General features: G+C 46.7%; 2 protein-coding genes across 2 annotated transcripts in view; one reads left to right on the forward strand and one right to left on the reverse strand.

The window, feature by feature from the left end:
* Window positions 1-1,303: 1,303 nt before the first annotated feature.
* Window positions 1,304-6,431, forward strand: LOC117416487 (RNA transcription, translation and transport factor protein-like). The gene is made up of 8 exons (XM_034027599.3): window positions 1,304-1,497; window positions 2,146-2,270; window positions 3,124-3,223; window positions 3,646-3,726; window positions 3,826-3,914; window positions 4,087-4,155; window positions 4,541-4,589; window positions 6,048-6,431. The coding sequence occupies exons 1-8, from the start codon at window positions 1,437-1,439 to the stop codon at window positions 6,200-6,202; spliced, it is 729 nt and encodes a 242-aa protein (XP_033883490.2). The 5' UTR covers window positions 1,304-1,436; the 3' UTR covers window positions 6,203-6,431.
* An 852-nt stretch (window positions 6,432-7,283) lies between these two features.
* LOC117413012 (nidogen-2-like) overlaps window positions 7,284-24,507 on the reverse strand; it is a 29,579-nt gene continuing 12,355 nt past the window's right edge. The window contains exons 9-22 of the mRNA XM_058986534.1: window positions 22,238-22,381; window positions 20,550-20,678; window positions 19,073-19,198; window positions 18,346-18,591; window positions 16,987-17,232; window positions 15,605-15,850; window positions 14,781-15,002; window positions 13,778-13,947; window positions 13,100-13,229; window positions 11,299-11,470; window positions 10,065-10,222; window positions 9,704-9,827; window positions 8,971-9,083; window positions 7,284-7,883 (exon numbers count right to left, since the gene is read on the reverse strand). Coding sequence (XP_058842517.1) covers window positions 7,873-7,883; window positions 8,971-9,083; window positions 9,704-9,827; window positions 10,065-10,222; window positions 11,299-11,470; window positions 13,100-13,229; window positions 13,778-13,947; window positions 14,781-15,002; window positions 15,605-15,850; window positions 16,987-17,232; window positions 18,346-18,591; window positions 19,073-19,198; window positions 20,550-20,678; window positions 22,238-22,381 — 2,237 coding nt within the window. The 3' untranslated portion in view covers window positions 7,284-7,872. The remainder of the gene's footprint in view (window positions 7,884-8,970; window positions 9,084-9,703; window positions 9,828-10,064; window positions 10,223-11,298; window positions 11,471-13,099; window positions 13,230-13,777; window positions 13,948-14,780; window positions 15,003-15,604; window positions 15,851-16,986; window positions 17,233-18,345; window positions 18,592-19,072; window positions 19,199-20,549; window positions 20,679-22,237; window positions 22,382-24,507) is intronic.

Here is a 24,507-nt window from a genome sequence, read left to right on the forward strand (position 1 = left end):
AAGTGATGCATTAGTAATGTGCCATTCAAAGTGCATTCTTCCTGAGTAATAATCTGCAACAGATTGGTACAACACAGAAACGTCACGACATCTTTGAGCAAATACAATGGAATGCTTCTCTGGGTTCGTGCAATACATACCATGCAATGAATACATGGACGCTATTATTTTTTAAACACATTAATAATGATTATATAAGCAGATAAACTCACCTGTAAATGTTCCCCGCTCGTTTGGAGTTTCGAATAGCGGTATTCGGTGACGTCAGTTTTATTCTGTTCTTCACCGTCATGAAGAGGCAGGGCTTGAATACGTTAAGAGGGGCGGGGCTTATAGAACGACTGAAAAACTGATCCTGAATCAGCGGTTTTGGGGAACAATCTATCAAGGAAGGCAATGAAGTTCGAACCATTCAACGAGCGCTAGCATAGCAAAACGTCACAGAAACGCATCCCTAGATTACACATTGGTTGCGTTCTGTTACCCAGAGCTGGCTGCGCCGGCTGCCGTCTTTCTGACGTCACACGCAGTTTCTAGAGAAACGCCGTCTCGAAACCTTGCAGCGCAGCGCAGTGACGCGCTTGAAAACACAACGCAGGATTCCCTGATAACACTTTGGAATGCACTATGACTTCAAAGTTATGACTTTAAGGCTGTGACATTCTTATTTATTGATTTTATTTTACTTTATTATTTCTTGCCATGATAACACACTCATTTATGTAGTATTTACTTTAAGGTAATAAATAAACACAATTGTCTAGGGATTTTTTTTTTTTTTAATGATTATTATTATTTTACATTTCATTTTGCATCTCACTTTTTTACACAGATAATTGTGGGAGTCTAGAACCAACTCCCCAGTAACGTTGTTTAAGCTGACACCCTGGGATCCTTCAAGAAGCAGCTTAGAGATTCAGGAACAATAAACCACTCACAACCGAGCGAGCAAGATGGGCCGAATGGCCTCCTCTCGATGTAACCTTTCTTATGTTTTTATGTTCTTATGATAAGATGTCGTTCGCCTCCACTAACAAGGGGCAGCAGTAGTTTTAGTGGGTATTTGCTCGTGGTCTCTGCCTCGTCCCTGTGGCAGTAACTTTTCAAAGCTGCCCTGGGCTGTGCAGAATCTGCACAGATCTCTGTGGGTGGGGTTGAGTGACGTCACGCAGCAGCCCTGGAAGAACGAGCTGTAAGAACACGACCAATCATCTCTATGGTTACATTACATGAAAACCACGCCCACCGAACTCTTTCACTGACGCCGGTCCAAATACCGCGCTGTTCGGTTGGCTGGCTGTACCGTCAATCACACGGAGCGTGGCGTGAGCTGGTAATAACGTGGCCCGCCTCTCGGATGTGTGTGAGGCGAGGAGGACTGAAACATTAGCGATTTTAAACCAACGCGGTGCAAGATCTCCACAGCAGGTCTGAAGATGTTTCGCAGGAAGCTCGCTGCTCTGGATTATCACAACCCCGCTGGGTTTAACTGCAAAGGTAAGATCACGAGCGGAGCGGTGTGGATTCCAATGAGCCAGCCTGGAAAACATAACACGCAGGCCCACGGAGTCGAGTCACACGGTGCAGGAGTGGAGTGACACGGTACACGAGTGGAGCGGTCAGCGAAGTGGGGAAGTGTCCGTGGTCAGCTCAGGGTTTTTGTGTGCCTGTTATACCCGGCGTGTCCTGTCCACACCCACTGCAGACGTGTCTGCGTACAGTCATTAACACGAACGCAAACTGCGGCTTCAAAGGCGCAGAACCCAATACGATATATATCAGCTTATATATATAAATTACAGACACACACACAAAATGTTTAAGTGATTAAAAAGTATATTTCAGTTGCGTTGAAAGCGAAAAGGAAACAGTGCAGTAAACTAACAAAAAAAAAGTCTGCTTTGAGAGCCAGTTCATTATTTATTTATTTATTTATTTATTTATTTATTTATCTTTTTCTAAATGTTTTTTTTTATTAACGATTCCAGCTGGAAGTTTTAGTTTTATCATAAATGCTGATGATAAAGTACTGTATTTATTCCCTGTGCAGAGCAGGAGAAGCTGCAGTGCCTTTCTCTGACCCCCAGAGGGCAGCAAACCGCACTGACTTTAGCTCACCTGTGTTCCCTTTGACCTGCCTTTCAGACGAGACAGAGTTCAGGAACTTCATAGTCTGGCTCGAGGATCAGAAGATCAGACACTACAAGATAGAAGACCGGGGGAACCTGAGGAACATACACAGCCCTGAGTGGCCAAAACACTTTGAGAGGGTGAGGGAGAGCGTTGGAAAACATGAGAGTGTGCAGCTCCACTGGGCTGGGATGCATGCTGAGCCAGTCTGCCTGTGTGTGAGTGAGAGTGTGCAGCTCCACTGGGCTGGGATGCATGCTGAGCCAGTCTGCCTGTGTGTGAGTGAGTGTGTGCAGCTCCACTGGGCTGGGATGCATGCTGAGCCAGTCTGCCTGTGTGTGAGTGAGAGTGTGCAGCTCCACTGGGCTGGGATGCATGCTGAGCCAGTCTGCCTGTGTGTGAGTGAGAGTGTGCAGCTCCACTGGGCTGGGATGCATGCTGAGCCAGTCTGCCTGTGTGTGAGTGAGAGTGTGCAGCTCCACTGGGCTGGGATGCATGCTGAGCCAGTCTGCCTGTGTGTGAGTGAGAGTGTGCAGCTCCACTGGGCTGGGATGCATGCTGAGCCAGTCTGCCTGTGTGTGAGTGAGAGTGTACAGCTCCACTGGGCTGGGATGCATGCTGAGCCAGTCTGCCTGTGTGTGAGTGAGAGTGTGCAGCTCCACTGGGCTGGGATGCATGCTGAGCCAGTCTGCCTGTGTGTGAGTGAGAGTGTGCAGCTCCACTGGGCTGGGATGCATGCTGAGCCAGTCTGCCTGTGTGTGAGTGAGAGTGTACAGCTCCACTGGGCTGGGATGCATGCTGAGCCAGTCTGCCTGTGTGTGAGTGAGAGTGTGCAGCTCCACTGGGCTGGGATGCATGCTGAGCCAGTCTGCCTGTGTGTGAGTGAGAGTGTGCAGCTCCACTGGGCTGGGATGCATGCTGATCGTGTTGCGCTCCTCAGTACAGTACTGGTAGGATCCCCTAGTCGCTCCCTCCTCCCCTTTTGTTTTCCAGTACCTGCAGGATGTTGCCAGCCCCTTCACTGTGCTGGAGCGGCAGGAGGCTGTGGACTGGCTGCTGAGCCTCGCAGTGCGCTTTGAGTATGGAGACAATGGTACGGTATCGCCTCTTCTCTCCCTCTGCCCAGTGTAAGAGCTGCTTAGTGGTTTCTTGCCAGTTCTGTAACAGTTTTTCCATTTTACAAAACAAATGGTGCAAAATGATCACAGAGGTGAATGCTTTATGAATATGGCTCCTTCTGTCTTACAGCTCTACCCACTGTACCATTATAGCTGCATACTGTACAGTGCTGCAGGGCCCCTTCCATTCTTACTCAAGCACAGAGGTGGCGATTATGTGCCAGATATCGTTCACTGTTCATCCTGATTGCCTCCTCTGGTCCCACCTAGTTTTGTGCCTCTGCCTAGGTGTCAATATTGCTTTTTAAACAGTTTTTTTGTTGTTGCTACAAAGCCGGCAGTACTGTACATTAGTTATTTCCTGGAGATCTAATCTGTGCGTTTGCTTTCCAAACAGCGGACAAATACAAGAACTGCCAGCCTCACGCAGCCGTCGATAACACTCGGACCCAGTCGGACCCACTCATCCACCTGGACAGTGAGTGCACTCCTTACTGGCCTTCAAGCGTTCAGAAGCATGCGTTAAGAAAAACATCGCATCGCTCAGCCTCACTTGTGTGCTTTCTTTGTCTTCCAGTCAATAACCCTGATTTTAAGGCAGGTGTGTTGGCTCTAGCCAATCTCCTTCAGATCCAACGCCATGACGACTACCTGGTAATGCTGAAGGTGAGTGGTGTGTGTGTGTCAAACTACATCGGACCCAGTACTCGGAGTTAAGACGGGAGGTCTCAGTGGGAAAGCACACCGCATTTCATGCCTGGAGAATGAGTGACGGGTGAATGGGTGTTACTGTTGACTTTATTTTTTAAAGTATGTTCTCCATGCTGTCTGGTTGCAGGCTATTCGAATTCTGGTTCAGGAACGCTTGACTCAAGAAGCCATAGCAAAGGCAGGCAGGTCCAAAGAGGTAAGAGAGGGTTTGGAGGCGTTCTGCAATGCGTGGTCTACTGGCACAATGTACATTTTGGGCAATAAGAATTTTAGACAGTATATTTTGTCAGTATTGAAGTATCCCTAAAAACAAGTGGCTGATGCAGTCCTGGGGAGTTCCCAGTGCTGTGAAATGCTCTCAGAAATCCAGCTGTGGCTTTCCAGCAGAGTATAGGCTGATCATATCCTAGTGTCTCTGTGCTTTTGCAAACTTAAATAACATGTTAAAATGAGGCATCATCAGTCGTATAACTATTCCTCATGATGATAATGCAGGGACAGAGGTCATGCACGTTGTGTGTAGTCTGTTTGCTTGGCTGAGGGACCTGTTTTGTATGATGATGTTTTTTTTTCTTTTGAAGGGTTTGCCGGTCGCCCTGGAAAAGCACCTGCTTGGCTTCGATACAGGAGGTAAGCTGCAGAGTGTGGAGCAAATCTTCAGAAGATGTGCAGAGTTTACATCACTGGCCACTGTGGGGCGCTACAGCCTTGCTGATTTGTTGCATAATCAGTATATCCATTGCAAATCTGTATTTTATATATATTAATGAAAATAATTTACATGTGATCACTAGCCCTGATTATTTTTATGAATAGGTGGTTGTTGCAATCCAGGGTGATTCCTCAGTGCCGTAAAAAACTAAAAGAATAAAAAATCTAGCTGTAGCTTTATCCCAGCAGGGTGTACTAGAGATAGATCAAATCCACCCAATATTATTTTTTTTAATTAATTTCATAGCAAATTGCAGCTCCCATTCAGATTGGAGAGGGAGGTTTAGCAACACTCCCATCGTGATTCTCCAACTGAATGAACAGGAATTAAAAACAAAACAGTGAACCGTGAGAGCCAGCTGTTTCCAGAAGTGTGACAGCTGGAATTAAAACGAGGCAGGCTGTTAGTGTCACAGAAATAGTTATCAGAAGTTTATCCGGTTACTGACGACGCCCTCTCCCTCCGTACCGTACTGCGACAATTGTTTCATGAAACTTAAAAAAAGCAATTAAAAAAAAAAAAATGACTCGGAGACTGTTATATTTTTATTTCCGGAGAAAGGCAAGCTGTCAACGACAGCCTGGAGTTTGAGAAGTTACCTGGACTGAAATCTTGCCCTTGGCATTTAGCTTCTAGTGTGCTGTAGTAACATGTGTAGCCCCCGGGGGAAATCCCTTCCCCTGAGCCCTGCCTCTGTCTATATGCTATGTAACAGAAATATCGAGATGTGTTTTTCTGTTTGATGGGTAGTGTTGCAGAGCAGGCCCCATAATCACTGTCAGATTTGAGCAGGGTCTGTTCTGGTCCCGTGTTCACTGTGGACGATGGTGCCAGCCCTCCCAGGGTTAAAGTGACTTCCTTCCAGTCGCTCGCAGACACAACAGCTGCTGCAGAGGAAACAGGCACCCGCTTCAAACAGCAAACGCATCCTCTCCAGCAATTAACCGTTTACTGTTGCTCTGCGCTCCACTCCCGAGGTGATCCCCTCACTGCAGCGTCCCTGCTGCTGTCTCTTTTCATTGCATGTGGTGGGGTTCCCTGTGCTGTTAGTTTGTTTGTGTGTTTTGCTTGATCAGATTGCTTTTTAATGACCTCTTGGTGGCTCAGTGTGAAAGTGCTCAGTCAGTGTAGACAGGCAGCTGTTGCTCCACACAGGTGACAGTGCTGTATACGGGGAATGCACTGGTGTGGAAGCTGTCTGCTAACTGACTGCCAAGGCCTTAGCCCCCTCCGTGAACGCAGTCTTCAAAGCAACAATAAATATTTTAGGCATTCAAGTCTGAACCAGGCAGACTGTGATTCACGAGAACACAAAGCCGTGTTGCAGTCAGGGAGGGACGTTGTCTTTGACTCTTCGCTCCCTGTGATTCACACAGACGCCACTCTGAACGAGGCGGCCGCGATCCTGCGCTTGCTGCACATCGAGGAGCTGAGAGACCTGCAGAACCGGATCAACGAGGCCATCGTGGCCGTGCAGGCCATCATCGCCGACCCCAAGACCGACCACCGGCTGGGCAAAGTGGGCAGATGAGGGCTTGTGACTCCGCTCCGCTTCACCCACTCTCTGCTTTTTTTGTTGGAATTTGCATTTCATGATCTTGTTCCTTTTTTTTTTTTTTTTCTTGTTCAAGAAAGCCGGCTTCCAGCACAAAGATAATGTTGTTTGCATTGGACTATGATTTAAGTATTTAATTTATGTTAAGTGAAACCTGATCTGGAAGGTGAATCAGCCAGAGGGTTAAATAAAATAAATAAACGAGTGCGAGTGTGGGTGACTTGGGTTACTTTAGCAAATGTGTCTTGTCATATTAGTTTGTCTATCATTTATTGCAGTGTTATCTGCTGAAGCTATTTGTCACACCAACATCCCAGCGTGAGGAGGCACTGAAGTGTTAGTGTAGGACGCCCAAGATCAAATGAGCACTCTTGATAAAAAAGGTACTGCTAATGTTTCTAGACCCTGCATGGCCTGGAACTAGGTACTGGGTCCACATGGCGTTTATCAAACTGTGTGCTTGATTTTAGAATGGTAGTGTTCTACACAGAGTTATAAATGCATGCATAGTAGGATCTGAAACTGGGAACACTTAAAAGGAGACTAGATTCTGTGCTGTTAAATTAGACCACCCAGTAGGGGAGAATGCTGTGCTAACAAGGGACGGGCCTTGATGGGCAGAACGGCCTTTTCTCGTTCCTTCTTCCCCCCCCCTTTTTTTTAACCAGTACCTTAAGATAATGTAAATGGTTTTTCTAGGGTTTAGTTTTACCTGTGTTAACCCTTTCAGCCCTGAATTATATTTGTATACATGAGAACAGGATTTGTTTTACGTGTGTGTGTGTGTGTGTATATATATATATATATACACAACCTCAGACTGGGACCCAGGAGTCCCGTGAGGTTCCAACTTGATTTCCGACGCATGCGTGAACATACGGCACTAAGACCTTGAGGTCCTGCCAGGACTGACAGGGCTGAATGAAAAAGAAATCGACTCGTGCTTCTCAAGCAGGCTGGGCGATGCTGCTCGTCCTAATGTGCCACACTGTCGTCTTCAGGGGCTAGCGAGTGAGTTCCTGCAGTGAAGGACAGAGAAGAGGAAGCACACTGCAACTGAGATACAACAGCATTGATCACATCTTTAATGTTAGAAATAGTAAGAGAACTCACTTTAAAAAAAAAAAAAAAAAAACAGGACTCAGAAAAAAAAGTAATAGATGTTGACCAATGCTAACAAGCCATTGACATTGAGTCTCTTGCCTTCGCTGTATTTTAGTGCACAGTTAATACATAACTGCAATGCTGCCTGTAGTGGTACAGAAACAAGCAGCACTTGTGGTGGCTGATGCCCCCTCCCTTCCACCCTCCCTCCCTCCGTTTTTGTTTCGTTATGATTGTGCTCCAGGCCTGTCGATCTTTATTTCTTTTTTCTTTTAAAAACATACAAATACAGTAGTAAAAATGAGGTATAAAAAAAGAAGAAATTTACAAAACTTTTACAAGAGGTTTTTGTTCGAGGATTTGTTTTTGTTTGAAATCTGTTTAAAAAACGACCCCCATCCAATCCTGGAAATCCACCCCCCCGCCCCCTCCAGCCTGTCCATCTTCCACTCAAATTCTCTTCTCCTCTGGAAGTGTTCTCAAATGTACTCTTCCCCCCTCGAGCAACAGATCTGCAGAGACTTCACTCGTTAGCTCCACCATTACTTCCTCCCTGCAACAGAAACAATACACAGTGAAGCAACAAACGCATTGCAAAGTGTCCCTGTGCCTTGCAATTAGGGGTAGCTTGTGCACGCTATGCTTGTTGCTTCCTCCCAGCTTGCATACCTTCGTCGTTACTCTTTCATGTTGTCATCCTTGGTGAGGATCTGTTAGTTTTATACTTTTTGTTTGAACTCCAGCACCTGTCCTTCCCTTTGCAAGGAGCAATGTGGCTCATCTGACACTGAATTCTTAGCAAGTAGATACTAGTCTGACTTTCTTTTGTTTCCCACGCATCTGAACTATAATACAGTACCTGACACAGCAGGCAACAGCGCTAGATAATTGACTGCTGTGGCCAACACTGAAGCAGGCACTTAGTGAACAACTGTGCCAATTACTGTGTCTTTCAGTAAGTCCTGCAACAGAATGAGGGCTACTGCAAAAAAGAATGCTAGGCTTTTTTTTTTTTTTTTTGTAAATTTAAATGTAGACCCTTTTTTAACCCCTTTTATCGCCACGAGTTCTGAGTTTGGTGGTTTTATGTAAACCAAAAAAGTGTATCAAAGGATGTTCCATTGTGCGTGTGTCATTTTAACAAAGCCCTCTCCTGATCTGCGTAACACTGTTGATGAGTCGTGGTCCAAACGGGTCTACATGGGCAGTGTTTAGCTTTGTAAGGGTCCGCAGTGTGTTGTATCAGACCTTCACGACTAAGATCAGTGATCAGGGGCTGATGTTTTTCTAGATTTTCAGAGTCAACATCGTAAAAGCTTAAGCATTTCAACAAGACAGTGTTTCCAAACCACGTTGCCCTATCCACACATACAACCGTGCCTGTGTGTGGAGTTGCGTGAAAATCTTTACAACAAGGCAGTAATCTGAATGCAAGTTCTGTATGTCCGCAAGTTTCTTGATGGGGCTGCCCTTGCATTGCAACAGCAGACGCTCAAGCTGCAAAACTTAACAGCGTGACACGGAGGGGGAATGCAAAGAGGAGCCTGCAATTTGGAACCGCTGTTTACAAAGGTGCGGAGCGAGGGAAGCAAGCACAAGGAAGCAAGGATGGAGAGTGGAAAGCATCTCTGTGCTCTTACCTGAAGCGCAGCGAGGGTAGGCCACTGTGATCCCGTACAGGTGGGATCTCTGATCAGGGAGGTACTCGTCCGTGAACTGGCTGGTGTCTCTGCTCAGTGCCATCACCCCGTCCCTGAACAAAACCAAAACACATGTCTACTGTACACTGGAGAGTCATTCAAAAGGAGGCGATCCTATTCGACTCATTAAACATTCCAAAACCGGCTCGCTGTTTCAAAGTGTCACGGTTTTACCCCCGACAAACACATCGTGTGTCAGGATAACATATGCAATTTTATACTCCCTCTAGTTTGAACTACTTAGGATTTCTCAAGAATGCATTAGAACAGAGACTTCAATACTTCAAAAAGTGTTAGACGCCAGAATCTCAGCGCTGCTATGGGCACGGGTTGTTACACATTTTATTATTACTTAGTTCTTAACACAGAGCCCAAAACCTTGTTGTGCTGCAAATCGTAGTCTGCATTTGACAGCCCTAAACATTAATCTGCTACTGCTATACCTTCAGTTTTGTCCCACCCCAAAAAAAGACCAAGCATTGTGAAATCAATGAAGGCACGCACACTGAACAAGATAAAAACACACTTTGGTTAAAGGGTTGCGGCCAAGACTATTTTTAGCCCCTGGAGCGGCCCTGCGTGGTGTGTCTCTTTGTAATTGTATCGGTCTCTCTGGGTGTGGCTGTGAGGCCAGCCTCTGATTGCAGAGTAGGGATGATGAGTCGCCACCTACCTTCTCCAGTCCGTGTAGTAGAAGTGGTTGGAGTAGCTGACCAGACTGAAGGGGTAATTCAGGTTGCTGTGTATCACATGTCTTCCTGTGCCATCTGGCTGCGCACACTCCAGTCGCTTGGTGCCTTGTCATCAGAGGGGAGAGCAGTAATTAGAGACCAGCTTTAGAATCTGTTTGTAGGTCAGGTGTGTAGCTCTGGAAAGACCTGCTGCTTTCATAATAAGGCCAATCTGAGCTGCCCTCTTACTACACCACATCATCATGCTGTAATGCAGATTAGCATTGCTTTTCTCAGCTGTGGCTATCAGATTCAGACCAGCGTTTTTATGAGGAACCCCCAGCTCATGACAAAGACACATACCAGCGTCAGCCCAGCAGAGCTGCTTCCTGAGGGGGTCGAAGGTCAGTGCATTGGGCAGCCCGATGTCATCCTTGACCAGCACCCTCCTGTTGGCTCCGTCCACCGTGGAGGTCTCGATTTTGGGGCCCTCGCGGTTCCAGTCTGTCCAGTAGAGGTTACTGGTGGATTGAGAACAGCAGCTACTGATTATACTGCTACAGGTCCAGGTGAGTCTCAGAGATTAGAGTGCAACCGCTGGCTGTTTCTAACCCTGCATCAGTCACTTCAGCTCTTAAACAGCGATACAGTCAAGCATGCAATGACCTAAAACACAGGAGTTTATAGAAGTACCCAGCAGTGGGAGTCTAATACATAGAGATCTCTGAAATCAGATACTGTACTTTACAGCTACAAACTACAGGGTGCTCTTGCCATCATTTCCAAAGTAGCAGTGTACTGAGAAAGCATTTCTACAAAGCTTAGCAGCTGTTCATTATACACTGTACATGAGCTACGGGTCAGATCACTGTATTGATGCAGTGCAAAACCAGAGGGTTTTATATCAAGCGTGTTATAAAAAACGTATTTGCATTTCTTAGGAAGGTAAGCTTCAACTTAAAAAGCTGCGTCGATCCCTCTGCCCTGATAGGATCTAGACCTGCTCTGGGACTGTCCGCTGCACTCCAGTCATTGAAACCCCTCCAGTCGGGGTGTCGAGCATACCAAGCCTCTTGCCGGTACACGCAGGTATCTCTCAGGGATGCACACGCCTGGACTGGGAGCCAGCATGGTGCTTTTAAACAGGCAGGATCCCCGGGTGGTGCTGATTGAGACACTGGGAGAGCCTGGCTGCCACACACAAGCACTCACGTTCCACTTAGCGGGTCTGCTCGGGAAGGGCTCATCTTTAATGTTCCATGTGAAAGGAAGCTCCACAGACAGAGGCAGCATTTAATCAAGATAATGCTCCAGTACTGGACAGGAGCCGCCCTCTCTGTCCCATCCACCCAGCCTGACCCAGGAGGGGGAGGAGGAGGAGGGGACAGGGGAGAGGGGCTGGAAGTGGATTAAGCACTTCTAAAACATCTGGGCTCCAAAAATGTGGCTTTAAAAGGCTGGCTCTGAGCCAGTTGTGTGCGTCTAGAATATACCGAGTGATGTTAGGGTTATCTTGCCCCGGGGCTTAGACTTTTTAAAGGGGAAATGTAAGAAATAGTTAAAACTCTGGTTCGAATATGCTGTGTTGTGGACGTACCCGCCCCGAGGGTCCACCGCTATAGCTCTGGGGTTGACCAGGTCCGTGTCGAACAGGACGTGGCGCTCTGTGCCATCCAGCCTGGCTGCTTCTATCTTGTCCAGTCCGCTGTCCACCCAGAACATGCTCCTCCGCAGGTAGTCAACGGCCAGGCCCTCAGGGCTCAGGAGGCCTGGGAACGGCAGAATCGATCAATACAGCAATCAATCAATCAATCAATCAATCAATCAATCAGCACCCTTAATGCTTTCTTTCTTCCTACTTAACCAATAGTTTGAATCTTTAAGATGGGCCATTTAAAGATAACACGGTTCTCTATAGTGGTCTATGTGAGGCTGGGTCATAAAACATTGATAGATGTTCATTAATAGAGCGATCTCTGTAGCAAGGAAAGCAGCCTAGGGGTTTGCTGCCTGGGGGTTAGTGTATTGCTGCCTGGGGGTTAGTGTATTTCTGCCCACCCTTCTTCTATCAGTATGTGGGGGCTGGGATCTCTCCTTTGCACACGGAAACCCTTAAGCCCTCTAATAAGAGTCAAGACAACTCAGGAATTACACGCTTCAAAGGAATGTGCGACTTAGTTCTGATTCCTTTAAACACAAGTGCCAATGTGTTTCTCAGCTCAGATAAACAGCACATGTTGTGTTCAGAAGCAGCTGTTTGTTCTCTTGTTTGTTTGTGCTGCGGCAGCGTCTGCGTCCCAATAACCGCTTCACTGCACAATGATCAAAGAAGACTGTTTGTTTATTTAGAGAGATTAAAGAAACATGACCCCCCCCCCCACACACACACACGCGCACGCACACACACGCGCACACACACTCTGACACACACACACACACACACACACACTGACACCCTCCCACACACACACTGACACACATACGCACACTGACACACACACTCTGACACACACACACACACACACACATTTGCTTGCATTTTAAAAGCAGTTCTTTTACCTTCTGTCCTTACATTTGTTACCAATTTTATTTTTTAAAAATATACAAAATTATACAAAATATACAAAGCACATCTTAAGCACTGATAGCCTTGCATAGGTTTTAGGTTTTGCACAGTAAGGTCCTGCCTTTGAATCTACACTAAAAACTCCAACAACTCCTTAAAAGGAGGAAAGGTTTGCTGAGCTGGAATTTGAAACGAACATCTTGCCGTTCCCAGACTTCAGCTCTAAGCACTGGAGCTCACATTCACCCACACTTGAAGTTCAGATCACATTTTTCCATGGCACACTTCTTGGCTATTTCAGTGTACTGTCACTGTATCACTCGTACAATGCAGTGCATACACACAGATATGAATAACATGTTCCATGTGTCAGCGCGACTGTGGGAAATAACAGAGGATACAGTAAAGGAGTGTTAATATTAACTACAAGGAGAAATCGAAAGGCTCTGTCACGGAATTGAATGACTGCTGTATGCCCTCGGCTCCCTCAAGAACTACACAGCCCCTGTGATAAAGTAACCCATAGAAAAGTTTACTGCACGGTCCTGTTGCAGTTTCGCCATGCTTTTCCCTTGGTTAAACCACTATGCATTTGCCATCATTTACCGTAGTTTGCCATGTTTTTTTCTATGCTTTAGCATACCTTGCTATAATTTGCAATGCTTGCCAGTGCTTTCCCATGCTGTCACTGGCTTTATTACACTTTCCTGGGCTTTTGGTGTGGGAGGGCTTTATAAAGGAAGTGTGAGTACAAGAGCACGCCTCCTCGTGTGATGGTTTGTCAGCAGCAGAAAGGGAACCCTGCAGCACAGCTTTAAGGTTTTGTGCTCACCGGAGTTGACGACGTTCTCCGGTTCAGCCCCGGGCTCCAGGCTGGCTCTGCTGATGGTTCGAGCCGCCACGTCTGTCCAGTACACCGTCCTCTCTCTGCAGTCATAGTCAATCCCAACCACGATGGAGCCCTGTGCAGAACACAGGACAAATCAATCACGCGCATACCGACAACTGCATCAGCAACTAGAAAACATGCCCACCCACTTCCGATAAAATACACGCACAACTATATCTTGAAGGTACGCGCTTTTATATATAGCAGGGATGGAAATAAGACTCCCATTGCAGAGCAGTTTGATCCAGTCCTGGTTTTACTATGAGTTTAATAAGACACACCCGAGCTTGCTAAACACACGCTGTGGCTAATCAAACTTACATTAAAACCTAGAATGAGTGAAACTGCTATGCAATGGGAGTCTTAGTTCCATCCCTGTATATATATATATATATATATATATATATATATATATATATATATATATATATATATATATATATATATATATATAATTTTTTTTTACTTTGGAATCTGCTTTAGTACTATGTAACTTTGCAAAGACATTCGCTCTATATAACAAAATAAATAAGAATTCCTAGGATGCTGCCTGCATGTGAGTGAATGGAATGGAATGATCTACACAGCCTTTGTATGCAGGTAAGTAAGACTCCACTGTACATGCAGAGCCAGCAGGACGGCTGCCTTGTCCATGCTGAGCCGGGTCCCGTTCAGAGGCAGGGAGCCGATCTGCTGTCCCTGAGCGTAGAGCAGCACCACGCCGGCGGGGGGCGGGGTCACATCGGGGCGCGGGGTCGGCCGCAGAGTGGGAGGAGCCACGGTCGGGATGCCTGCCAATTACAACGCAGCACTGGGGTCACGAGTCACAGCACGCACTAGCACACAAGTTCATTTTCTATCAGCAGCAGCAATACAAAAAAAGAAGTTGTTTGTTGCATGGGTTACCCCGCCCCCCCATTCTATTTATACTGTGTTCAAATGATCTGGAATACACTTAAATAACCCTGTCTGTGCTGTAACTGCAGTTTTCACAGAAAAAGGATCCTTTTAATGAGACGTTAAATTTGAGGCTTCTTACTGTGTGTGTCTCTCAGAACCTCTAGAAGCTTCATTACTCCTCCTTCTCCGATGAGGCTTTTATCCCCTAAGGAATTCTGCTGTATTTCCTGACAGAGAGAAAACTTCACATCGAGTTCCAAACCCTAAATGTAGCCTTCCTTCCCCTCTCTCTCTCTCTCTCTCTCTGAGAAAAATCTGCAGTCTAAAACTTTAGATTCTCCTCATTATGAAGAAGCTTACAGTAACTGTTAAAATAGATATTAAAATACACTAAATGACACATTGAAAAATGAGTGTTTAACTTCAAAGTGTTTGGGAAGCTGTATCTCTCAGGTGTGCTGGAAAGCGATTAGCAAATCACTGGAACAAAAACAAGAAACAAACAAACCAAACACCATCCAGGAATGACGCCCTGCTCCAAACAGTGGAGCCCCAGCTGAAAGGGTTAATCAAAACTGCCCCCTCCTCCCTCCTCCCCCTGCTTCCCATCTCTCATTATTATTTATTTATTTCTTAGCAGACGCCCTTATCCATGGCGACTTATTCTTCCTCCCAAACTCTCCCCACCCACTTTGCCCTTCTTCCCCCATTTCCCATGCCTTACATGCCGGGGTGACTCCGTGCTGGGAGCGGGTCCCCTCCAGCTCCCTGCCGTCCTGGTCCACACACCAGCAGTAGCTGTTGTCCCCGTAGCACTGCAGGGGGTTGAAGAGCCCCAGGTCGTCACACTGTGGGATGAAGTGGTGGGGGGCGGGCCTGCCCCCGTAGTGATCCAGCAGACTGGCTCTCCAGCGCTCGCACACGCTCTCGGGGCGCTGTGTCGGGGCTGTGGGGCACAAAGAACACACCTTACACACTGCACCGCTCAGCATAATCAGGAGTCCATCTCGTATTGTCTGGCATGTTTCAAAAGCAGTTCAGTGTCACCCTGCTCCAGTGCACCCTGCACCCTGCCCCAGTGCCGTGTCACCCTGCTCCAGTGCACCCTGCACCCTGCCCCAGTGCAGTGGCACCCTGCACCCTGCGCAGGAGGTCCAGGACACTAAGCACACTTGAAGCCAAGATAGAGTGGTGCAGAGAGGCACGAAAAGCCAGCCACAAACTGCCTACTGAAGAAAAACCAGCGAGAAGTTCTCTCCTATAATTATTTCAAATATAGACACAGTTCATCTTTCCTCGTCCAACACAGAACAGCGCAAACCCAATAAAACATTTCTATCTAAGAGCACATCAAACTAAGCCTTTTCCTGAAAGAGACAACAGAGCCCAAACCTATTTCCCTCACCAGATTCTCAGCATGGATTAAAGCTTGCTCCTTCAGCTGCCTGCACACTGACGCTGCACTGACCCCACCTCTCTCTCTACAGCGGTCCCTGTCACTCCTCTGTAGAGGAGCTGGCTGTGCCTCTAGGGGGCAGTGTCTCTCACCTGGCAGGTCACAGCGGGTCGGGGGGGTGCCGGGGGGGGTCCTGGTCCCGGGCCTCTCCTGCCCCCTGCTGTCCACACACCAGCAGTGTCCTGTGGAGCCGTGGCACTGCAGCGGCTGGTAGTTGCCCTCCTCATCGCACTGCGGTACGTAGGCCCCCACGGCAGGGCGGGGCCCCCGGGGGCTCAGCTCCCCCTGCAGGCTGTGTCTGTGCTGCTCGCAGGCCGTCCTGGGGGGCTGCGTGGGCTCTGAGGAGGGGAGGGGAGGGGAGGGGGGGGGAGGACAATCACACTTCATGATGAACAAACCCAAGAGGGGATTTCTTAAAGGGTTCATCGCATGAATATCACTTTATTAATTCTGTAACCCAGACCTTTACAATCATTCAAAATGGTTCTAGTTCTCCTCTAATTTTGAATTGTAATCTTTTTTTTTCTCTATCAAAATCCAACTGGAATTATCTATGTTGAATCCCAGTTGCATCCAGATTCCAAAGAAATCACGTGACATTCCAACTCTTGAAAGGAGTTGAAAGGTCACGGCCTCACATGATCTCTACAGAGACTGGTTTCCATAGTAAGTCAGTCCAACATCAGTGCAGACCGGAGCCTGTGAAACCAGCCGACAGTGACCCTCACTCAAACACATTTCAGACTTACATATTGAGATATACTGAGAGAGTTAAACTGGGTGCGCACGTTCACTAGCTGGGCCGTGTCCTACTGTACTTACAATATGCTTGTGCTCTGGACTGAGGTAATGAAGACTTTATTTTAAGAACTGGTCCCTTGAATTCCATGAAACTATGGAAGGACATGTGGCCATTTGCTACAAGCAGTAATTCAGCAAGCTATCCATGTGGATGAAACCACCCGAGGAAGGAGCTCAGAGACTCGTTTGTATATAACGTCTCATTTCTAACCTTCGTGAGGGTTTTGAAAGTTGGGGTCCTCATTCAGCGAGGACCCTTCTGCACTGATGGTGTCTGTGCGTCCGTCTCTCACACTCTACACTGCGAACACGATAACTGCCTTGATTTCACACCAATCTTCACCACACTTTTATCATACTCTCCTACCCTCCGATCGATGTTTCACATTGCATTTGGCTATACAATGATAAATTCTCGATATTATACAAACATTTACCCTTTCAGGTACTGTGTGATTAATACACGATTATGAGGACCCTCTGTATGTGCGTGCACTGGCTGATTGAGTATCAATATCTTATTTTCTTATTTCAAACTGGAAGTGGGATCCTCTAGCAGTCTCTCTCTCTCTCTCTCTCTCTCTCTCTCTCTCTCTCTCTCTCTCTGTGGGTGTGGTGGGTGCGCTCCTCTGTCAATGAGCTGGCTGTGCCTCTAGGGGGCAGTGTCTCTCACCTGGCAGGTCACAGCGGGTCGGGGGGGTGCCGGGGGGGGTCCTGGTCCTGGGCCTCTCCTGCCCCCTGCTGTCCACACACCAGCAGTGTCCTGTGGAGCCGTGGCACTGCAGCGGCTGGTAGTTGCCCTCCTCATCGCACTGCGGTACGTAGGCCCCCACGGCAGGGCGGGGCCCCCGGGGGCTCAGCTCCCCCTGCAGGCTGTGTCTGTGCTGCTCGCAGGCCGTCCTGGGGGGCTGCGTGGGCTCTGAGGAGGAGGGGAGGGGGGGGGGAGGACAATCACACTTCATGATGAACAAACCCAAGAGGGGATTTCTTAAAGGGTTCATCGCATGAATATCACTTTATTAATTCTGTAACCCAGACCTTTACAATCATTCAAAATGGTTCTAGTTCTCCTCTAATTTTGAATTGTAATCTTTGTTTTTTCTCTATCAAAATCCAACTGGAATTATCTATGTTGAATCCCAGTTGCATCCAGATTCCAAAGAAATCACGTGACATTCCAACTCTTGAAAGGAGTTGAAAGGTCACGGCCTCACATGATCTCTACAGAGACTGGTTTCCATAGTAAGTCAGTCCAACATCAGTGCAGACCGGAGCCTGTGAAACCAGCTGACAGTGACCCTCACTCAAACACATTTCAGACTTACATATTGAGATATACTGAGAGAGTTAAACTGGGTGCGCACGTTCACTAGCTGGGCCGTGTCCTACTGTACTTACAATATGCTTGTGCTCTGGACTGAGGTAATGAAGACTTTATTTTAAGAACTGGTCCCTTGAATTCCATGAAACTATGGAAGGACATGTGGCCATTTGCTACAAGCAGTAATTCAGCAAGCAATCCATGTGGATGAAACCACCCGAGGAAGGAGCTCAGAGACTCGTTTGTATATAACGTCTCATTTCTAACCTTCGTGAGGGTTTTGAAAGTTGGGGTCCTCATTCAGCGAGGACCCTTCTGCGCTGATGGTGTCTGTGCGTCCGTCTCTCACACTCTACACTGCGAACACGATAACTGCCTTGATTTCACACCAATCTTCACCACACTTTTATCATACTCTCCTACCCTCCGATCAATGTTTCACATTGCATTTGGCTATACAATGATAAACTCTCGATATTATACAAACATTTACCCTTTCAGGTACTGTGTGATTAATACACGATTATGAGGATCCTCTGTATGTGCATGCACTGGCTGATTGAGTATCAATATCTTATTTTCTTATTTCAAACTGGAAGTGGAATCCTCTAGCAGTCTCTCTCTCTCTCTCTCTCTCTCTCTCTGTGGGTGTGATGGGTGCGCTCCTCTGTCAATGAGCTGGCTGTGCCTCTAGGGGGCAGTGTCTCTCACCTGGCAGGTCACAGCGGGTCGGGGGGGTGCCGGGGGGGGTCCTGGTCCCGGGCCTCTCCTGCCCCCTGCTGTCCACACACCAGCAGTGTCCTGTGGAGCCGTGGCACTGCAGCGGCTGGTAGTTGCCCTCCTCATCACACTGTGGTACGTAGGCCCCCACGGCAGGGCGGGGCCCCCGGGGGCTCAGCTCCCCCTGCAGGCTGTGTCTGTGCTGCTCGCAGGCCGTCCTGGGGGGCTGCGTGGGCTCTGAGGAGGGGAGGGGGGGGGGGGGCAGACATTACAGCCTGATACCAAAAATACCTCTACTGCTGTGTTTAGTTATCCTATCCATAATCATTAGTAAACGTGGAAGAACACACTTCCTTAAGAACAGCTCAATTCCAGGACAGTCCATTTATATATGCAAATAAAGTTAATTATACCAAATGAATGCTTGGTAGACAATATATTTCTAGCAGTTTGAATGACAGAAAAGGGTGTGTGGTTGTACCAAACAGGGCGGGGCTATGGCTTGCAAAGACTCCTCCCACACACGTTGCGTGCGGTTGGCCGGTTCACACGAATATAACAGGCAGCGTCTGCTTTTGTTTACACTTATGCATGGTAACGTTGTGCTCTAAACTGCATTTGTGGGGCTGGGCTCGGTAGTTAATTAGTGTTCCACACTTCACCCCAACGAGCACTCAATGGTAAAGTACAGCATGCGCTCCGTGTTGGGCTGCCTTACCAGGGCTCGCCAGGCACTGGAGCCCATCCCCCTTGTAGCCCGGAACACAGCGGCAGTGGAAGGAGCCTGGCGTGTTGAAGCACGTGGCGTGGGGGTCACACCTGGGACTGGCGCACTCGTCGATGTCTGTCAGCAGAACAACACACAGGGGATTGAGACAAGGCAGGCCAGCTGTGTAACATCTCCACACATGACCTGGGCCCCATGACAGCACGGTAATGACAGGGTAGCGTGACTGACTGCAGCTGGCCAGCCCTAAACCATTCCAGCCTTCATCTAGTACCTTTGGGAACAACCCATTTTAGTAAAGGAAGCAGTCCTGAGATCCAGGAACCCCACAGACTCGAGTCCCTTCTCTCCACCTCGTATCCCTGCCACCTCTCTCTGTTCCTCAAGAATCTGGCTCATGAGCAGCCTTTCCTGGTAACTGGTTCCAGATGTCAATTCCTCGCAGACTAAATCTCCTGATCTGCTCCTAATTTTGTGTATCCTAATGTGAGCCGGCGAGCTTATCTTTGAGATAGCGCTGTCTCTCGTGTCTCTGTAAACCATGAGAGGAAGCTCTGTGACACGTGGAAAGATTGGGCTGTACGCCACAAAATAAAGCTGCATTTAAAAGAAAACTTAAAAAATGAAAAGCCATCACATGACGACACTTTGGAAAGATTTATCAGTGTAGTTTCCGCACCAGTTCTAACAGGGACTTGTGACTTCTAATAACTTTTCCATTATGCCCCTTTGTTTTCTAAACTCTTTACCGGTAGCGTGTTAGGAGGACTTTTTGAAGGAGGAGAAGACAAGGGGTTCATTTAGTTTTCTTGCTGGATTGGGCGTGGATGCGACACAGTGAGAGTTCACGGGACCTCCAGCCTCCCCCTGCATTCTGCAGCACAGCCTGACTCTCCCACACACATTCTAGTGATTTAAACAGAGCGATTGACTCACGGGCTGGGCCAGTCCTGCAGGGTTTATAACACTATATCTTAATAAAGTGGACAGCATTAGGCGTGCAAGGGGCTGCATCTGCAGTTGTTATGCAAGTCGTATGTAATGCGTTACAAACAGGGGTTCTAATCTTGACATTCTCTTTTGATCGACTGATCATCCGATCTGCGATCGATTAAGCACACCTGTCTGTTCGTGATATGGAATTGTATTGAAAAGATAAAGTAATACAAAGTATTGACTTCATTTACTGCAGATGTGTCATAAAGCCAGCTCATGTTTAATACACTATAATCTGACAGTTTGAAAATATTAGTAATTGGAAGTCAGCCAAGGTCTTTAGAATCACCCTCTGCCATCTTTCAAGATTTCTTTTTCGCTCAACGTTTTTTGATACCGCACTCAATTAGACAAGATTAATCGAGCGAGGTGTGATTAATCAGTGACTCGTTAATGGATTAAACCCCTAGTTAAAAGTAGAGCAATGGCAGTTTGGTAACCCATAACCACGGCGCGTTGTGTTGGTGCTTACCGATGCAGGTTCGCCCGTCCACAGTGAAGTGATACCCGCTCTGGCACTCACAGCGGTGACTGCCCTGCAGATTCACACACAGGGAGTGACTCCCACAGCTGCTCAGGCCCTCCGCACACTCGTCCATATCTGAGGAAGAAACGAGGGAGACCCCAGTCACGTGACCTGCAGAGCTTAAAGAACCCTACACCCCCAACCCCGAGACGTATAATACAATACAGTACAATACAATACAATACAATGCACTACAGAACAATTCAATACACTGCACTACAGTACACTACAGTACAGTATAGTACATGAAACATTTAGCACATCATGGCTCAATCTAAGTTAAGGAGTGTGAGCTTTTTAACAAGTCAGGTGAAGAAAATGATTTTTTGTTGAGTGGATTAAATGTAAAAAACATTATATAAAAGGCATGCAGTACTTCACTATTCACAAAAGTAAGGACTTGATATATCCAGTGTGCAGTTCATAAAGGGTTCAAAGCACTGTTAAACCAATGTTTATTATATATATATATATATATATATATATATATATATATATATATATATATATATATATATGTGAGTGTGTGTGTGTGTGCGTGTTTGTCGTTGATTTAACAGTGTTTTGAACAGGTTTGTCAGAATCTCAGAGATCTCCTCACTTCAAACCTGCAGCTGCGGGAATCTGTTAACAGAACCCCCCCCCCCAACCCCCACCCCGAGCAGCTGCAAACATTCTGCCCCCTTTTTCTTGCGTGTTTCCAAACACCACAAACCCCCTCTTCCTTGTAATCTGGCTACATCCCCCCATTCATTTCCCAGCCAGTAAACACTCTTTAAAGAGCCAGCACCGTGTACTGTGGTCAGTCACTGAGTTTTAATGGCGTAGAGTCTGGTGTGTGGATTTTAAAATCTGTCTTCATGTGCTTTATTCATTTACTTATCTGTTCTTTTTTTTATTAATTGCTCAACAGAGATCACTGAAGTGGCTCGGTAACACAAATGAAGCTGGGACAAAATCACCAGCATTGAAGGTGCAACGGAGGCTGGACCCTTATAAAAGATTCCCATAGTAAAATCACATCAAAGAGTAAGAAAGCACAGTGGAAGCATAGGAAAGCACTGTAAAGAATAGCAAGGTATGGATTTCTTATTTAAAAACTATGGTTCCTAATGGAATGAATGTTGAATTCGACCTTAAGTCCTTTTTATGATCTATGTCAACTTACATTAAGACATGTGAATTCATATCTCTGATTCTGTGGTTTCACATTGTCCTTCTTGTGCATTACTGTATTAATTAGATGTACATTTTTTTTTATTAACTTGTCACTTCTCTTTTCTATTAGGGGTTATATTGAATCCAGTGTTTATAAACTTTATAAAAGCCTTTCTAATTGTCATTTATCATTCAGCCTTTCATTCAGAACTTGCACCTCGTCTGCTTTGGTGTGCGGATCCTTCTTTTCTGTTTAAAAAGCACATTCATAAACATGGCAAGCCTGGGTAAACCATGGCAAATGCAGAGTATAAAGCATGGGGGAAAACCGCAACATCCAGGGCAACGATACTGTGATAAACTTTGATAAGGGTAGATCGCCTGTGCTAAAAGATTCTTTGCTTCAGAAGTGTAATCCACAAAGGGATTCGGCTCCCCAGTGCAAAACTAGAGACAGTGGTGGGACCGGTGCTTACCATAGCAGTTGCGCCCGTCTCCTCTGTACCCGGTGGCACACCGGCACTGGTACTGGGTTCCCTCACCCGGGATGCACTGGGCAGTCATGTCGCACTCGTGGGTCCCCTCGTAACAGGGGCTCACAACCACGGGCTCGGGGTCCTCTGTAGGAGAAGGAAAAAAAAGCTTTTCAACAAGAGAAAAGCAGCAGCATTGACCAGCGTGAACTCAGCGACACTAGAGAAGGGAAGAGAGCGTTTCATGATGTGTGTAACCCTGAGGGCTCCTCTTGACCAGACTAGAAAAGGATCAGGGAGCTTCAATGGCAAGTATAACTAGCGGCAGACATTCCCTGAGGATCTCAAACTGTATCAAAAGGCTGCTTCAGACCCCCATCCTCCTCCTCCCCTCCTCCCCATTCCACTGTCTTTATCACGTACATTAAACACTTTGACTTCCTGTCCTCAGGGCACGGACTGATTTACTCAATCATGAAGAGCAGGAGAGCTTTTGTTTGAAGAGCAGGGTTTCTCTTGCTGAAGCTTTTCAAGTTAATGTTTCGGTGGTCCTACAGAAAGCTTTTTGTTTTACTTTGTTGTTATGAGGGGAAGGGGCCATCACTCTCTTTGTATTTAAAACAATGGGAGTCCAGCTGGTTGTTAAATGGCTATTGAATGGGAGAGGAAACCAGGCATCATTCAGAGTGAACGCTGTGCCACTCACAGCAGGGGTGTCCAGCAGAGTCGTTCTGCGTGCCACGCCTCAATGACTGACTTGTGAAAAACCGAGGGGGCACAGTACTTTGTGTGCTCAAGTAATATTTGTTTTAAAGCTGAATTCTGTTTTCCTGGCGGTTCCCAGGAATCGTTGCAAAGATGTCCATGAAACAGTTTACCATATACAATCAACAACGTGGTCAGAATTCCCATAAATTCCACACTAACATTGAATGAATAAATATATTTAATGTTGAAAAACTTGAAAAACTTTTCAACACAGTTCTATTTGAAAGAGCCACTGTGCGCAGTGCACTGCATGCCACTGCTATCCCCTGCCTGCCTTCCTCTGTTCTCAAGTGTCTGACGGCTCAGCGATGTTAACCATGCGCTTTTACCTGTCTGTTTAACTGATCTGTTTTTACTGGCTTGGCTGTCGTTCGTGGTCTGTTTCATGTCTCACTTTGTTCTTGTAACGCTGGGTCGTTGTTTCAGATTTACTGCTCCATGTAACAGAGATCGTAAAGCATTTAAAATGCTACCTTCTTTCATGACCAGCTGTTGGCCTCTCCCTGGTAAAATAAAATATCTTTTGACAGCTTTCTGACAACAGCCCCTCTGCACAGCTGGACTGACCGAACGTGTGAAACAGAGTTAGTAACACCTCCCAAGTGTCGACTGTGAGGACAGCTAGGGTTATTTACTCACAGCTCGGGTTACTGTATCATTTTTAGGCTTCAGTTTATTTTATTTTGAGGCGTCACAAAAGCATCTGAAGAGTTATATTTGCAGAATTAGCAGAGACTTAACTTTTGTGGTTAACAAAATCAGAGGAGGTTATCATAACAATATAGTTAAAGAGAAAATCAAAATAACAGTCCGATGCCAGTTAAAAATGCTCCAAAAAACTTTGAAAGGGGACAATGGCACTTAATGGGTTTAGAGACCCCTAATGCAAAGATAATGCAGTGATCTTTTCAACGACTTTGTTTTACAAAACAATAAATAACTTTGGAAGAAGTTTGTGACTTCCATGGTTGAATCCTGGAAACATCTGCACAAAGAAAATTCAGATCTTGCCTGTGCTGTCTTCTGCAGTGCAGGGCTTGAATGAACAATGCATTGTATATGTAATGTATAGCCACTCTCTCTCACACACACACACTAACATTCCACAGCCCAGCTGGTGAGTAACAGGCTTGGCTCACCCCAGCTGGAATCTGAAACACATTTAACACTGAAGCCTGCCTCTATCTGGACACTGGAATTTATCTGGGTGTTTTAGATTCTCATGACATCACCGGGCAGCTATTTCCCATTAAACCTGTCATCTGTGCATTAGAGCTGTAGAACTCACTCAACCCCTTTCTTCCTGCTTACTCTCCCCTGAACCCTTAACGACAAGCTGGTAAAGGGTATGAGAACCAAACCCACAACAAACACAGAACGAATAGACCACATGCACACCTCCGCTCATGCAGCACATTGAACTGGCTATGGCAGCTCTGGCAGCCTGAAAGCCTTGTTTATTTGAACCCTCTAGAGTGGATCTGCTGTTCCATGTGTGAACCAAG

The sequence above is a fragment of the Acipenser ruthenus genome, chromosome 15, assembly GCF_902713425.1.
Source record: "Acipenser ruthenus chromosome 15, fAciRut3.2 maternal haplotype, whole genome shotgun sequence".
Classification (NCBI taxonomy): domain Eukaryota; kingdom Metazoa; phylum Chordata; class Actinopteri; order Acipenseriformes; family Acipenseridae; genus Acipenser; species Acipenser ruthenus.